Source organism: Erpetoichthys calabaricus, chromosome 1 (assembly GCF_900747795.2).
Source record: "Erpetoichthys calabaricus chromosome 1, fErpCal1.3, whole genome shotgun sequence".
Taxonomy (NCBI): domain Eukaryota; kingdom Metazoa; phylum Chordata; class Cladistia; order Polypteriformes; family Polypteridae; genus Erpetoichthys; species Erpetoichthys calabaricus.
The window spans coordinates 273,378,017-273,393,219 of record NC_041394.2 but is presented as its reverse complement, the minus strand read 5'-3'; the positions used below and the strand labels follow the sequence as shown (position 1 = coordinate 273,393,219).

Sequence of the window (15,203 nt, the reverse complement as noted above, 5' to 3'; positions counted from 1 at the left end):
CTGATTTTGAGAGTACTGACAAATTGATGTGGTTTTATGTGAAGTGATTTATGGGCCACACCACATAAAGGCCAAGCCTGTCTGATTGTGAAATCGTAGCCCTGTTGGAAAAAAAATAGGAATTGAAAATATTGTATAGAAATGCTAAAGTGTGTAGGCCTACAGTATATCAGTCGTGGATATCTTTTCTTTGCATCATCGCCTTCACTATTAAAAGAAACCTTACTTTACCATTTGTATAAAATATACTTCCAGACGTTCATCCATTTTTCACAAAAGTCAGGACTCATGACAAGCTGAAGCCAATTCCAACAACAGGAAGTTGCTCATCCAGCCTTTTACTGAACTCACTGCTTTGTGTGAAAGAGTCACAGGCAGCTGGAATCTACCCCTGCAGCATTGGGCCCATCACAGAGCTAAGTTGGACAGACTCCTGTAACAGACCAATATACAGTGATCATGGCCTAGAGAACAGGGGTAACATGTAAACTCCACACCTTCCATAACCAGACCAGGAACTGAACCTAAGGTACTACAGCTAACCACCATGTTGCTCACTTTTATCTACAAACTATTTTCATTTCTGACAATGCAGTTTAGTAATTCAGTTACTGTGAATAACCGGGAGTGGTGCTAATATATGTGATTTAAGATTAAATGACATTTCAATGAAAAAACTGACAGGCAGCCCTCCGTACATAGCAAGACATGGGTGTAAAAATATTGAACAGATGATTAATGTGAACAGCAGAATCTTTATACTTTTCTCAAATGTATAATAAGGGGACTATAAAAAATGGATTTTTAAATGAAAACGTGGTAGTGTGAATGTAGCCTGAATGGCCATCTATTGTTTGTCATATATCTTATGTTGTTAACTGAAATGCACATTAATTTTTCATCTTTCAAGTACAAGCAGACATAATCTAGGTGTCATAATGGGGAGAAGGCACCTAGACAGAGCTCTGACATAGTGTGAGGGTAACTAGATGAAGCTCAAAGAAATGATACTACATGCTGAAAGGAATCAAACTTGCAAGGCTCGTCTCCAGGGGGGCAACATGAATTGCTGAGAGACACAATATTGCAAGAGTAAGAGTGTGAAAATGCATACATAGAATAACTAGCACCCCAAAGAAGAAGCGGGAAAAAGCTCAGTAAAGTTAGGGGCCGCATAAATGGCCATAAGCCAGAAACAACCTAAGTTTGTATTTAAAGGTTTACAATTGTACAAATGTATACAAATGTAGTTTACAAATACAATAAAATGTTTTTATACTTTATGTGGTTACACATTTTTAATGTCATACTGGCTGCTATAACACTTCAAATATTTTAAAATTGATGCAAGTTAATTTTAGACCAACATTAAGTGAGTAGTAATGCATAAGTAGATATATGGAGAAATACAAGAGAGAACAAAATGTAGGTATTATATACGAAAAGAGTCACTAAGCTAAGTATGTTTACCATCCTGTTAAAGGTTAGTTTCTTCTCTCTACAAGATAAAACTAAATAATACACGCTGTGCAAACAAGGGAACCCTTTGAGGATTAAAGGCTACTGGATTACTTTTTATCCATGCAGCAAACCATATGTCACGAAGAAGGAACAGCATCTTCTTAGCTTAAAAGTGCCCTCTGCCCAGGTGTCATCCTGGGGCTGCAAAGTTCTTACTTAGTAAGGAAAAGATTAGGTGTTTATTTCAGAAATACAATTACTGCTCAACTGTTAGAGACGTTTCAGAAGATGGATGGGTGGACTGATGATGGATGGTCTTAACAGCATTGCTCTCATTTACAGCTGAAGACATTCAGTAATGAAAAAAGTTGTAAAGGCTAGAAGGAAAAAGGTTATCATCATTCCTAAGCAAGACTCATCTCAGAAAAATGGTCAAATTTCACCTAACAGTGAGACATTTCATCTAAAATTTAAAAGAATTAACTGTCACTCTCTATAATTATCAGCAATTTAGTATTAATTGTCTGTAAGCCGCCTGTGGCATGATGATATAAAAATCTCATAAGAAGATTATATTAGTAAGACTGAAGAAAACAGTCTGTAAAGTGAAAGTAGGCCACTTCACAAACACCCTGTGTCATAAAAAATATTGCCAACAGGAGGATTAAATAGTACATTATATCAGTATATCTTACACGTTATCTATCCATTCACCTATTTTTGAGCCTACTTAATTTAGTTCACTTACAGGGGCAATCAGGGGGCAAGCTCTTGAATAGTTAACAGTTTCAGACTTGAATATTCCATCTTTTATCTAATAATATTAACCATTGAACATTTTCTTATTGATTCACTTGCACTGAAATCCGCACATCTTATGCAAGGCCATTTTGACATTTTGAATGCTTGACTTGGCCTAAGCCGTAGGCAGTAGATCTCTGAATCATTCTTGTTCATCGTGCTGCCGAAAGTGGTGATGTATGGCATGTTGGTCAGACATGCAAGTAAGAATTTTACTATACTCTGTACATACGACAATACTAATACTACTACTATTACTACCAAATACTGCAGGTAATATGCAGCTAACTTGCAGTAAAGTGTCTAATCCAGTATTTTCTGAATACCTTCATTCATTGATCCCAAAGATACTGCATGTTAAAAGAACTGGGAGGATATTTGAACATAAGGGCTCCAACCACCCTATGGCTACCAGATGGCTTCAAAAGTTTAAGAAAGCGACAGCTTTGGCCCACACTTAACCCATGGAAGGGATAAATGGACATGTCCTGCAAAGCATGGATGAACCAAGGGCAGAAAAGGATTGGCCTAATGTACGAGAGAGATAGGTAAGACAGAGAGAGAGAGACTGTTCAGTTAAGGGGTAAGCAGGACAGCTGTCCTACACAGACCCATAGGATTTAAAGCTGTCAAGAGAGGCCACTGAAAATGGTTAAAAAGTACTTTCATTAATATTCTGGGTGGGCCTGACCTGGGGGCTCTCCTCTTTTTTTTTAGTGCCAGCCATTCAGAATTCCCTCAGTTGTCAACTTCACTTTGTGTCACCTTTGGTTGCCCAACTTGGCAATGCCATAGTCAGTATCACTTCATGCTTTAGGCCTTTGTGATTGCATTACTGTTTAATCCACTAATGATCAGTACTTTGCGTCTCAAACGAGACTCTAGGAAGGTAGAGTAGAAGAAGTGTTTATCAGTTTTCCACTCCTGGTGCACAACAACTCCCCTTGGGTAATGGGATGAATGCAAGAGGTAGCACACAAAAATCTATCCCACTTTGTAATTCTGCCTGTATCAACTAGGTATGCCATGTTTGAATGTTTTACTTTTTCTGCAATACGGTGTATCAAAGTGGCAAATATTAGTTTTAATGTTCCCAGTACCATATGGCTATTGGTGACTTTTTCCTCACATAAAGAAATCTGGAAAATTGTAGTTAGTGTTATTCGAAGTCAGCTCATGACTTAGTGACCTACTTTTTCTGTCTTTTTTTCTCAGAGCTCATCCCTGAGGGCCTGAACTGTGGAAGGTTATATCTTGAAATTTGTATGTACAAATATCAAGAGTGCCTCCCCTGGCCTTTTACACAAGCCCACTAGCAATGCTGGACAACATGCCCTACAAAATAAAGAGCAGCAATCTGCATGCATCCAATAGAGCATTTAATGGGAATGCAGTTCTGCTGGACTACAGGCATTTGGAAGGAAAACAAGTGGGGGGAGAATATCTACTGCAGAAAATATAAAAATGATCTTTGATGGCAGCTGTGTTTGCTTCTATGCAAATAAATCACTCGTCCATCTACTTCTGAACTGGTATTATCCAGTACAGATTTGCTGGGGGCCAGCTCTTAGACCTATTTTTTTTTTTAAATTATTTTTAGAATATAAATGGATCAACTAGGTATGCCAACACCTCTTGTCAAGATACGGAGGGTCATGGAGGGCAATGGTGGCCGCAAATGCAGGTTTATTAGCCTTTTCAGCTCACATTAAACCTAACTTCAACTGTAACAAAAGCTGTCTTTTTCTTTGAAGAAGCTGATGGGGACAGCAGAGCTGAAAGCTGCAAGAGTAACCTTCAGGCAGGCTGGCTTTTAAAAGCCATAATTGTAACTTGTCCTTTCATCTCTGAGAAGCATACGGAACTCAACACCACAAGCTAGAGGCGTCTGTGTGAGTTATCGGTCATTTTGTCGTTTACTATAGTCTGAAGGTGTTTGCATCCCAGATGAGTTTCTCCATTTCTCTCTCTCTCTCTGTTCATGATGGGGTTGTGGTGCATCAGGAGCCTATGGTGGCCCTGGTCCCATAATTAAACAATCCACAGTAGTCAAACAACCAAATGTTTGAGATGTGGAAGGAAAGCTGGAGTACTTGAAGAAGCCCCCACTAATAATAACTAAGAGAGTATAAATTAAAGGAATGGAGTGGAAGCAAGTTCCATACAGCTGTGAGGCAGCAGAGGTAACCACCATAGCACCCTTTAAATTTAATTGGCATTCTTTTACTATTTTTTTCTGTAGGTCTACAAGTTTGATATAACTTCATTGCATTTTCATTTAGCATGTTAGTGGAAACAGTAAGATGAAACCATTGATGATAGATAGATAGATAGATAGATAGATAGATAGATAGATAGATAGATAGATAGATAGATAGATAGATAGATAGATAGATAGATAGATAGATCCTGGTCAGTGAGACTGGCTTGGAGATGTACAATAAAGAAAACAACATTGGTGGTCTGAAATGTAGAGTGACTACATAGAGGCTATGAGAGGGTGCTAAATCCTGGAAGTATATAGGGTGCCTGAAAGACCCTGATTAATTTAGGTGACACGTGGGACCACTAGGGACATAAATGAATTTTTGGCAGCAAAGGAATCCCTAAATATGACAGGCATGATTGTCTTGCTTGTAATAGTCCAATAGTTCTTTAGGGTATTAAGCTTACTAAATAAAAGAGGGTACAGCAGTAAAGCCATGGGACAAGCAGAGCTAAAAAATAAAGAAAAATTGGATTTCCATGTCATTTATTTAAGTAAATGATGTGAACTACCTAAGTTGGTAGAGAAACATGAAGCAACTACCAGAGCTTTATGTCTCATAATAATACCCTGACAGCTAGAAAGACCTGAGAAATGCCCATTGCGTCAGAATATAATTTTCTTCAGGCAGAAAGTGTCAAGCTTTTGAAAATCAATGGAGTTTATAATTCTACCAACTTCCCACCTCACACACTTTGACCTTGTCCAGATTTTACATTTTAAGGTCACAGCAGTGTTCACCTCTGGTATTCAGTGTCAAACATGCAAAGCGCTAACCCATTATGCCGATGCTGACAATTATGTGCAATAGGAGACCACAACAGCAACAGCAGTAGTTATTAAGCCATCATTTTCTCTTCCACTTGTGCCTCATGCCTGACTTTTCTTTCTTTTCTTTTTTTTTTGGCTTGACCCACTAGATGTCCTCTAACCAGCATGGTCTCCATGTGCTGCCCTATCTACCCTCTCACATCAAATCCAGCCCTGCTGTCATTATCACTGCTTTAGCAATGGCACAAACATGTTTTTCAGTGTAAGCCGAGCATTACATCCTCTCACAGCAGATCATCTGCAGTGGCTTAATTAATATTTGCATGTTCAAAAGTCACTTTCACCCTTCATTTCATAAGAGAAAATGAACTATAGTCACCAAGGGGTTGCATCCTCACTTCATACTAATCTTGCTGGATGTAGATTAAGAGCTCTGCTAACCTTTATTTCTTTATCTGACAGGCCGGTCCTGTCTGAAGGATTTAAAAACACACACAAAAAAATTTACCAAACCCTTTTATCTTCTCTGCTCAGCCACAACATGATCAGGAAAGAATAAAACTCTTACCCTTTCTCCACTGCTTCGTCTAAGGGTCCCATACGGCAGTTTGAGTAAAAGTCTCCGGGTCCTCCCCGGTGTGACAGCCGCCTGCACAACCATGATACTCAGTGAGGAGAGTGCGACAGATATGTGTGTGTGAGCAGCCTTTGCCAAAGAAGCCACGCTCTTAGCAAGGATTCCCGTAATGCCAATCAGCAGCAGTCAGACGATGTGAATTATGAGGCAGTCTGCTGAAATGAAATGCACTGCCTGAGGAACTCATTCTTCTTCACAATACTATTTGTTTTTCTTCACTCTTTCACTCCCTCTCTGTCCCTTAACTCCAGCTTGAACAGCAGGGCTTCTGCTGATGTGGCAGCCTCTGCAGAAAATTCAGCTTCTAGGGAGAGTGCTCCAAAAACGTCAACCTCGCTTTTCGTTGCTCTGGATTTTTTTTTTTTAACCAGGTCAGTGGTCTAATCTGCCTGCCTGAGAGTTATTCTACATTGAGTCACATGACCACAAGGGTTTGCTTCTCGTGATTTGTTGTAGAGTGGCGCACGTGGCACACCTCAGCAAAGAATGTCTGATGTACCACCATCTGGCACGGAGATTAACTTGAAATCCGGCATTTTGGCTTTCACCAAGGGCTGATTGGAATACAAAGAAAAGAAAATGCCCCCAAGTAGCAAGCAGGATTACTCAAGGAATGTACGTTTCCGAGAGTAGTCTACAATTACCCAGCATGTTGCACTTTACAAGGACATCCTTAGCTCATTTGCTGAAAAGCTATGAACAGTCCGGCATCTAAGAGTTACACCTCCTGAGATTCATGGAGCTTCTTTTTTGGCACCATTCAATAAAAACTGTTTTTCAGTCATGGCCATCTACCTCAGCCAGCAGCAAGCTTGTTAAAGAAAAGGAACATTTGACATGGGGCTGTTCTGCAGGAGATTAGCTGAAGGTTCCGTTAAAATCAAACTCAATTTGACTCCAAGGTATTATTTACTTTTGCACTTTCAGATATTGGGCTTTATTCAAAAAAACTGAATGTATGATTATAAGTAAAGCTTACTTATGGACATTACTTTGTAAACCTTGTGAGGATTAATTAATTATAAATGCCACTTTTTATGTTAAGAAAAGTCATTGTCTAATCCTAAAATTAAGACCTTGAAATAACTGAACATGTGATGTCATTTCAAGGGAATGCATGTGCATCCGGTAATGGTCAGCATTAAAATATTTTTATTTTGTGATAAGTTACTTATTGGCCAATATAGATAGAGGTGGCATTAGAATGGAATGGTACAGTCATACTTTACAGAAACTTACCCTGGATAACTAGACTGGGGTTAAACACTGGAAATATAAAGGGTGTCTGAGGACACCAAAATAATAAAGGTGCCTTGAGGTTTTAACATGTACCTAGCTGCATTCCTTCATTCTGTCCAAAGGCAACAAAGGAGCCCCCAAAGCTGAGCACAAATGCTTAAAAACATCTGAACAGTTCTCAATGGCTCTTCAGTTGGGAGGAAGCAGCACCATCTGGATAGAAACAGAGTAAGGAGTACATTTGGTAAGCTGATACGTATTTTCAATTAAATAAAAAGGAATTATATATTTTAATACTTTCTTGTTTATCATGGCACCAAAGAGCGAGGACATGCCAGTAAGAATTTCACTGTACTATTATTACTACTACTGCTAAAGAAAAGAGGGCCCCCAAGGGGTAGCTTTTCCTTTGGGCCATCAGAGAGCACTCTAGGCTGACAGTTCTGGGTTTCTTCAGAATGTCCCTGAACCTCAAAATGAATCTGAAAATGGCAGTTTAAAGTGGGAGGTGAGTTAGTGTGAAGGCTCAAATGGACAGAAGACCTGCTAGTAAAAAAGCAGGCAACAACTTTTTGAGAGGGATGTGGTGTGTACACCTAAATTTAGATTCCAGGTCTGCCTATAGAGACTATATGTTCTCCAATGGCCCATGTGTGCTTTCTCTGGGTATTCTGGCATCCACCCACATCCCAAAAATGTGCAGGTTGCAGTCTGTACTAGTGTGTCCCATTCATGGATGGTAATGGGTGTAAGATAGGAAACATCCCTGAAATAGAAAATGGAAGAAGCATATTGTTAGTTAGAGTTCCTCCTTTGCTGAGATATAACCTGGTTGTTTTCATTCTTGACAATCCAAATAGGTTGTTTAAGGTGGTGAAGGTAGTAATAAGTAGTAGTAGCGTCATATATACAAAGTTAAGTAAAAAATTTTTACTTGCATGTCCAAGCAGCATGCCACACATTGTTGCTTCATGATATGGCTGCAGTATATGAACCTTACTGCCTCTCACCATTTGGGCCATGCTCCATTTCTGGCCTGAACTTTGGTCTAACACATACCAGAATAAGTATAAAGCAACAAAATTAAAAAGAAAGACAAGTTTTGACTTGGCTGTCACAGTCACAGCAAGGCATTATACAAGTGTAATGCTGTTGGTATACAGGGGCTCCCATGGCTTTCCTGACACACTTCTGCTGAACAATTTGTTGGCTGAAAGTACTCAGTTGTTAGTGTGTCTGAGAGAGGATGTGCAGCATTGATCATAATCACACTCGGTTTTGTTTTAAGTCTCTCTCCTTTGCTACGACCTCCAGGGAACCTAGAGTGCATCCCATAACTGAACCTCTCCTTTTAATGAAGTAGATCCACCAGAATTCTTTCAATTTAATGTGAATTACGTACTTGATGAATCCAGTGGAAATTAACGGAAAGTGCATTTAAAACTAAAGCCAGGAAGCACTTCTTTACGCAAACTACCAAGCCATATATTTGAAGCAGAAACCTAGTCAACCTTTAAAAAGCATCTGGATGAAGTGCTATTAGTTAAACAAGCAACCTTGATGAACTGAATGATCTTCTCTTTTGTCAAATTACCTCCATTCTTATGCTCTAAACAGATGGACATGTGCTAGTATGAGACTGAGTGCACAAAGTGTGAATGAATAGTGTAGGATGAAGTAATGTATTGAAATAAAAAGATCAATTAGCTGTGGACCATTTTTAGCCAACTTCAGGACGCTAGAGGAAGAACAGTGACAGAGGCAAAATGAGTTTGCATATTGAATGAGCTAGTGTGCATAGGTCCATGAAAGATGACAGCATATTTCAGGAGCAGCTGCATAAAGATAAACTGTGGGAGATAAGACTTTCATGCTCAGGGTAAAACTAGAGAAGAACTGGTTCAATAGAAAATTAATATATTGGTCCAGATTCCTCCTATTTGCTTTCATTCAATTCTGTAATCTCATCCATGTTCACATTTCCTTATCAATTAAAAAACAGAAAAATCAATGGGAATTTAAATGTCTTTGCTCTTCTTTGGCCTACATACATTTGCTAAATAAAGAAATTGCTCTTCTTAAGCTTTAAAGTTGTGTTAAATGAGTGAATATGCAGATTTACTTAAAGTTTGCTGCTGAAAGCATACATTTTTACAAAACTCTAATGCCAAAATATTTTAACTGAATTTTCTTTGTTGATGTCAGATTGTTTTGGAAGCTAATGGTGTAACAATTAGACTTACTGACCACAGTGATTCCCTGCTCCTGATCTTCACACAGCATTGGCTAACCTGTACGTGAAACAAATTTCCAAATATATAAATACCTCAACTCAACAGAACACAAAGCCTTTTATGCCCTCATCCTTTTATTTATTTAATATAATATTGTCAATCCCTCTTAACACCACTCAGAATGACAAGTGACAGAGCCTATCCTGGCAACACTGTGTTCCTCATCAATCTGTGACGCATTCTCCTATATTGATCCAACTATGTCCAGAGGTTTAAGAAACAGCCGCTCACCACCCTATGCCTGCTAAGAACTCAAGTAGTAACCTTGTATCTAACATGCTTAAGCTTATCACTATGTGCTCAATTGTGCCAGGAAATGTACACAGTTACATATGTGGGTATTTCAAGCTTCTTACCTGTACATTAAAAACAACCCAATCCACCTCTGAGTCACTGTCTGAATCTGTATCACTAAGGTGTGTCACTGCTGCCAGAAGGCAACTTTTAATGCTAAATTGACATAAAGTCTATCCAAAGCAGTGCCAGATCTCTACATAGGGATAACTACTTTGTGGTAAGGTTATAGGTATTTTCCTTTTAGCTTGAATTCTTTTTAAGCAGTTACCGTAATATTGCTAATCTGTGTTATTTGTATTCTAACTATTTAGTAATAGGTAGGGGGGAGAAAGAAAGAAAGAAAGAAAGAAAGAAAGTTACTTATTTAATGGATTCAATAAAAGGGTGTCTCAGCTATTTTCCTATATATTTAGACCTGGATCAATACTCTATTTATTTGGTATTATTAAAGTACAGGAAACAAACAGTTCACCCTTTCACAAATGCAACCTTCAGTGTCCTTATATGGGAAAGGGTTGTGAAGGAACAACAATGACAATTAAACTTTAGAAAGGAACAGATGTGAAGAGCAAACAAGTGCAACCCCAGAATAAATGGCATATCCTACTCTGATGGGATTTGGTAATTAAACCTTTTTAATCTTAAATCAAGAAGACTACGTGATGACCTAATCTACAGTACTTCTTCAAAATCTTCAGAAAGCATTGATAAAGTTAATAATCCAGGAGAATTCTTTCAGTTAAATAATGAATCATGTTCTCAAGGACACAGATGAAAATTGTGAAATATCACATTTAACATAAAAACTAGGAAGCAGTAAAGTTCATTTTTAGAAACACTGATGACTTTTCAAAAGTATCTTGATGAGGTTTTGGGACAAATTAGCTTTAGCTAACCAAACAAGTGTGATGGACTGAATAATCTCCTCTGATCTGTTAAAATCCAATACTAATAACAAAAGAATTGAACAATCCTGTGAACCATTGCAAATAACAGTCTGCCTCTATCAAGTATTCAGAAAGAGTCACAATCAAACCGAAAACTGGCCCAAAATGCAAAGTGGTCCAGCAAAGTGGTCCAGCTTTGACCTTCTCTGGGTTCCAAGTGCCAGAAGTCTAAGGCCATTGTGCAACTAGACTGCCAACCTGTCTACTAATTCAGGTCCACATTTGAATTAACGTTCTAAAACACTAAAAATTAACCACACACAATAAGCAAATTAATTTTACAATTCGATAAAGATATGAATAGGAAGTTAGCTTATGCAAATCAAATCTACATAACTATTTCTTCTCTATGAAATTTCCATTTCAACAGATAGATGTATTTTTGCAAACTTTCTAAAAGTTTTAAGATCTCCTCACTTTTGTTTATTGTAGTTCCTTTATTTTTCTTTTTTTGGAAATGAAAACAAACTGTTTTTGTTAAGTTCTTTCTTGTCTGTTAACCATTGTCCTGACACTCTTAATGTTGAGCGAACTTGGAGGGTGCATCCTAGTGCTGAAGGTGCTCAGACATTTTGATTTCTTGTGTACTGTATTTTTGAATTATTTGACCTTATTTTCTCATATATATTGTGACAGGCGGCTGGGTCCTATGCCCGGCCGGGACGCCCCTTCTGTATATGTTCCGGGGGTGCAGCTATGGACATCTCATTACCTCCCCCGGGACGCTTGGTGGCAGCCTCCCTGGCTGACGATGGTGCCTCAGTTTCCCGCAGGGTTTCCTGGGAGATGGAGTTCTCCACAACCTTGTGGGGAGCTGGGGTGGCCACCAAGGGGTGCTGCATGGAGCCAGGAACCCACCTGGACATCTCTGCAGCCCCACCTGGAAGTGCAATTAGCCGCAGGTGATCAAGCACCTGGAGCACTTCCGGGTGGGCTATAAAAAGGGCCAGCATCCACCACTCAGGAGCCAGAATCGGGAGGAGTGGTGGTGCCAAGGTGGAGAGAAGAAGTGTAATTTGTGCTGTGTAAGTGCTTGTGGGACTGTGTTGTGGCTGAAGGGATTACGGGGAAGACGTGCCCTCCAGTTGAAGACAAATAAAGAAACTGTTTGTTTTACACGTGCCTCTGAGTACGTCTGTGCCGGGTCGGGCGCTATATAACACCATATTGCAATATTATTTGAATTACTTGATGGTTTTCATCCATCCATCCATCCATCCATTATCCAACCCGCTAGGGTCATGGGGGTCTGCTGGAGCCAATCCCAGCCAACACAGGGCGCAAGACAGGAACAAACCCCGGGCAGGGCGCCAGCCCACCACAGTTGATGGTTTTCACTTGTATTTCTTCATCTTAGTAATAGAATTGCTTATTTTCATCAATAAAAAAACTAATTTGAATTCAACACTGTTTTGGATCTCATGGTTTCCTTTCCCTGGACTTCTAAAAAATGACAGCACTTAAAGGTTGATGTCTATTTCAGCTATTGTTAAGCAGAGTGTTCATTTCTGTGACTGCGGCACCTCCATTCTCTTGATGAGCTCATCTGTTTTTTCTTTATTTTTGATGCAGCTTGTGGGCTGCAATTACAGTGCCTATGTTTAATAACACTGCTGACAACAGGGGATGCCAAGGAGGTTCTTCGTTCTTTTTTGAATTTCCCCATAGTATACATTGTTCTTTATTGAATTTAACCAGTTCACACATATCTTTGTACAGCAGTCTAACAAAACTTAGTAGTCACACACACAGATAATATTTCTAAATAAAATTTATATTCACAAAAGCAATATTTGTATTTGTTTCGATTTTTGGATTTGATATACTATATTAACACCTGAGGGGAAGCTGCCTTGTCACATGACTTTTGGGGGTTAGAGCACAGGGTCAGCTATTGTACAGTGCCCCTGCAGCAATTTTCAGGTTAAGAGCCTTGCTCAAAGACCCAAAAGAGTAGGATCCCTTCTGGCAGTAACGGGACTTGAACCTACAACCTTGGACATTTCAATTAGAGGTGTCTGTGTTTCAATCTTTTAAAGTGTCTGAGCCAGTACCTGACACTTAGCACCCAGGCAAATACCTTCATGTTCACATTAAAGTTCTGCATGAATGTCACATGCGGTGGGAGGATTTCTTCCATCACAATAACTTCAATCATTGTGGTTTGTTAAAACAGTATGTGCTTTTCACACTAAACTGTGACCTTGTAACTAAGATAGGTAACGTCATTTTTTATTCAGGCACAAGACAATACATGGAATTATCAGTTATGATACAACACATTTCAATATTGTCAGACATTTCTTGGTAACTGATATATGCTCACACAGTTTTGGTATGACTTTCAAACATATTAACAAATAATGGACATCTGGAATCAGTAAGCTACCATGCATAGAAGAAGCAGCAACTGAAAGTTTTAGAAAAGTAATCAGGAAACTTCTATTCAGTCTAGAAGGACAGGCAGTGGCCTTTTCAAACAGAACGTTCCCAACATTTAATTAAAAGAATATTTGTTCCAGAGCATTGACTTGTGTAAATATAATTATATCCACAGTGATACTTTGTCTAATGAATAAATTAGCCATGTATTTGTTGAGTACATCAAACATTATTTTTAAAAACCGATAAGGAAATCATGAGCCTTTAGTGGAACACATTAGCACGGCTGTGCATTAATGATGAGCAAATAACACAGTTGAATGATTGGGAAAGGTCAATAAAGATGGTGCATTTGAAGATTTTCAAAACACAAATAATACTGTGTGGTACCTAATTATACAGGAAAATATAATGCAATGAAATCTTTGCATATGTAACTGAATGTAAAGCAAGCACTTTCAAAACAAGCTGTGCATATCTGATCCAAATCATACATGATGAAGGACACTGAGATACAAATGATGCAGCAATGACCTCGGCTACTGGTTTATTGTTTAATTGCTTATTTTTGTGGACTAGCCTCTAAAACACAGCACCTGAAGTACAAAATCATTCCACAGACTACAACAGGAGGTCAGTAACAGTCAACAGTCATAATTCTTCCTGACAAACCTACTTACTTATGGTTTTTAATGAGAAGATTAGCCACTAGCCGGGAGCAGTCACTCATACTCAAATGCAGATGTTGGCTTAGTCAGAACATTTCATTTCCATATACTCGTTACACTGCCAGGAAAATGCTTTTTGCTCCTCTCTTCCCTCTGTGGGCCTAAAAGCTCGATGTGAACCAAGTGTGGGTTAGAGGTTGCAACAAGATACTACATGCATGCAGATAATTTCTATCATTGATCTCCTTAGTGGTTATTCACACACGCAAGCCCAAGCGCCCAGGAATGCCCTCATCCTAAGAGCCACTCACACATTTTGTATAACAATGCACCACAGTCAAGAAAGAAAAGAGTAGCATTCAATTAAAAATCTAAACAGGGCAGTTTCTTTTTTGAGCGGGGTAGCATGTTAGTACAGTAGATAATTTCAGATCCTCATAGTGTTTAGATTTGGGTTCAGTTTCTATTAGTGTTTATGTGAGGTGCTTCAGGCTTTTTAGTTGCTTGGCAACTCTAGCTGAGTGTTTCAATATATAGCTTTACGGAGAAGCTAGAAGGTTTTTTGAACCTGTAGATATCAGGAAAGGCTAAAACAAGCACTTTTCAAAATCTAATGAACCAGGATTCATCTGTTCATCTCATATGAGTAAATGTGATACCCAGACAGTAATTTTTCCAGGAACAGATTGAAGGCATTCCCAAATTGATAGTATTTTTCTGAGTGTCCAGGGTCTGTTTTGGAATCTCTTCCAGAGTTCAGGGTCTGTCCGGAATCTCTTTTGCCTAGCACATCTTCAGCAGGATTCACTCAGAAATTCCTCACCAAAAACAATTTACCATTTAAGAAAATAAAATGTGCTATCCAGGAGAGCACAGTAATGCAAGAAGTGTTAAGCACTGCCACCTCACAGTTCCAGAAGACTGGGATCAAATTCTGGGCCAACTTAAAGCACCAAATTCTCTCTGTACACTTGATGGATCTCTCAGGGTACTGAGGTTTTCCTACGAGTTCCCAGACCTGCTTGTTACATTGACAGGTTCTAGATCACTAGGAGTCTGAAATGGAAAAAGCACACTGTGACGAGTGCATGTTCTTCATTACAACAACAACATATATTTATATAGCACACTTTCATACAAACAATGCAGCTCAAAGTGTTTTAAGGTACACATGCACATTACCAAATTAGTAGGCTACTCCAAACAGCCAGTCAAGTGGCTGCGATTCCGTACATATAACTTTAGTAGTTGTTCAATGTGATCTAAACAGGTTTGACAATGATATGACTATTGGTTCCAGCATCTGGGAAACAACTTCTGTTATGTGATTTTCATGCACTACAATCTGTAGAGTTTGCAGAGAATGATACAATAAAGAAAAACCCCTGAGTGAGTGTCAGTTCACTTTGTTAATGAGAATGGCCAGACTAGTTTAGGTTA

At 38.9% G+C, this 15,203-nt stretch overlaps 1 protein-coding gene across 3 annotated transcripts in view; it reads right to left on the bottom strand.

The window, feature by feature from the left end:
• Positions 1-15,203, bottom strand: part of frmd4a (FERM domain containing 4A) — a 449,055-nt gene that overhangs the window by 296,910 nt on the left and 136,942 nt on the right. For 2 of the 3 annotated variants that reach the window (XM_051931568.1, XM_051931567.1), the window contains exon 1: positions 5,868-5,998. The exons of the other annotated variant lie outside the window; for it this stretch is intronic. In XM_051931568.1, coding sequence (XP_051787528.1) covers positions 5,868-5,960 — 93 coding nt within the window. In that variant the 5' untranslated portion in view covers positions 5,961-5,998. Of the gene's footprint in view, positions 1-5,867; positions 5,999-15,203 lie in introns of those variants that run through there. 3 annotated transcript variants of the gene reach the window in all.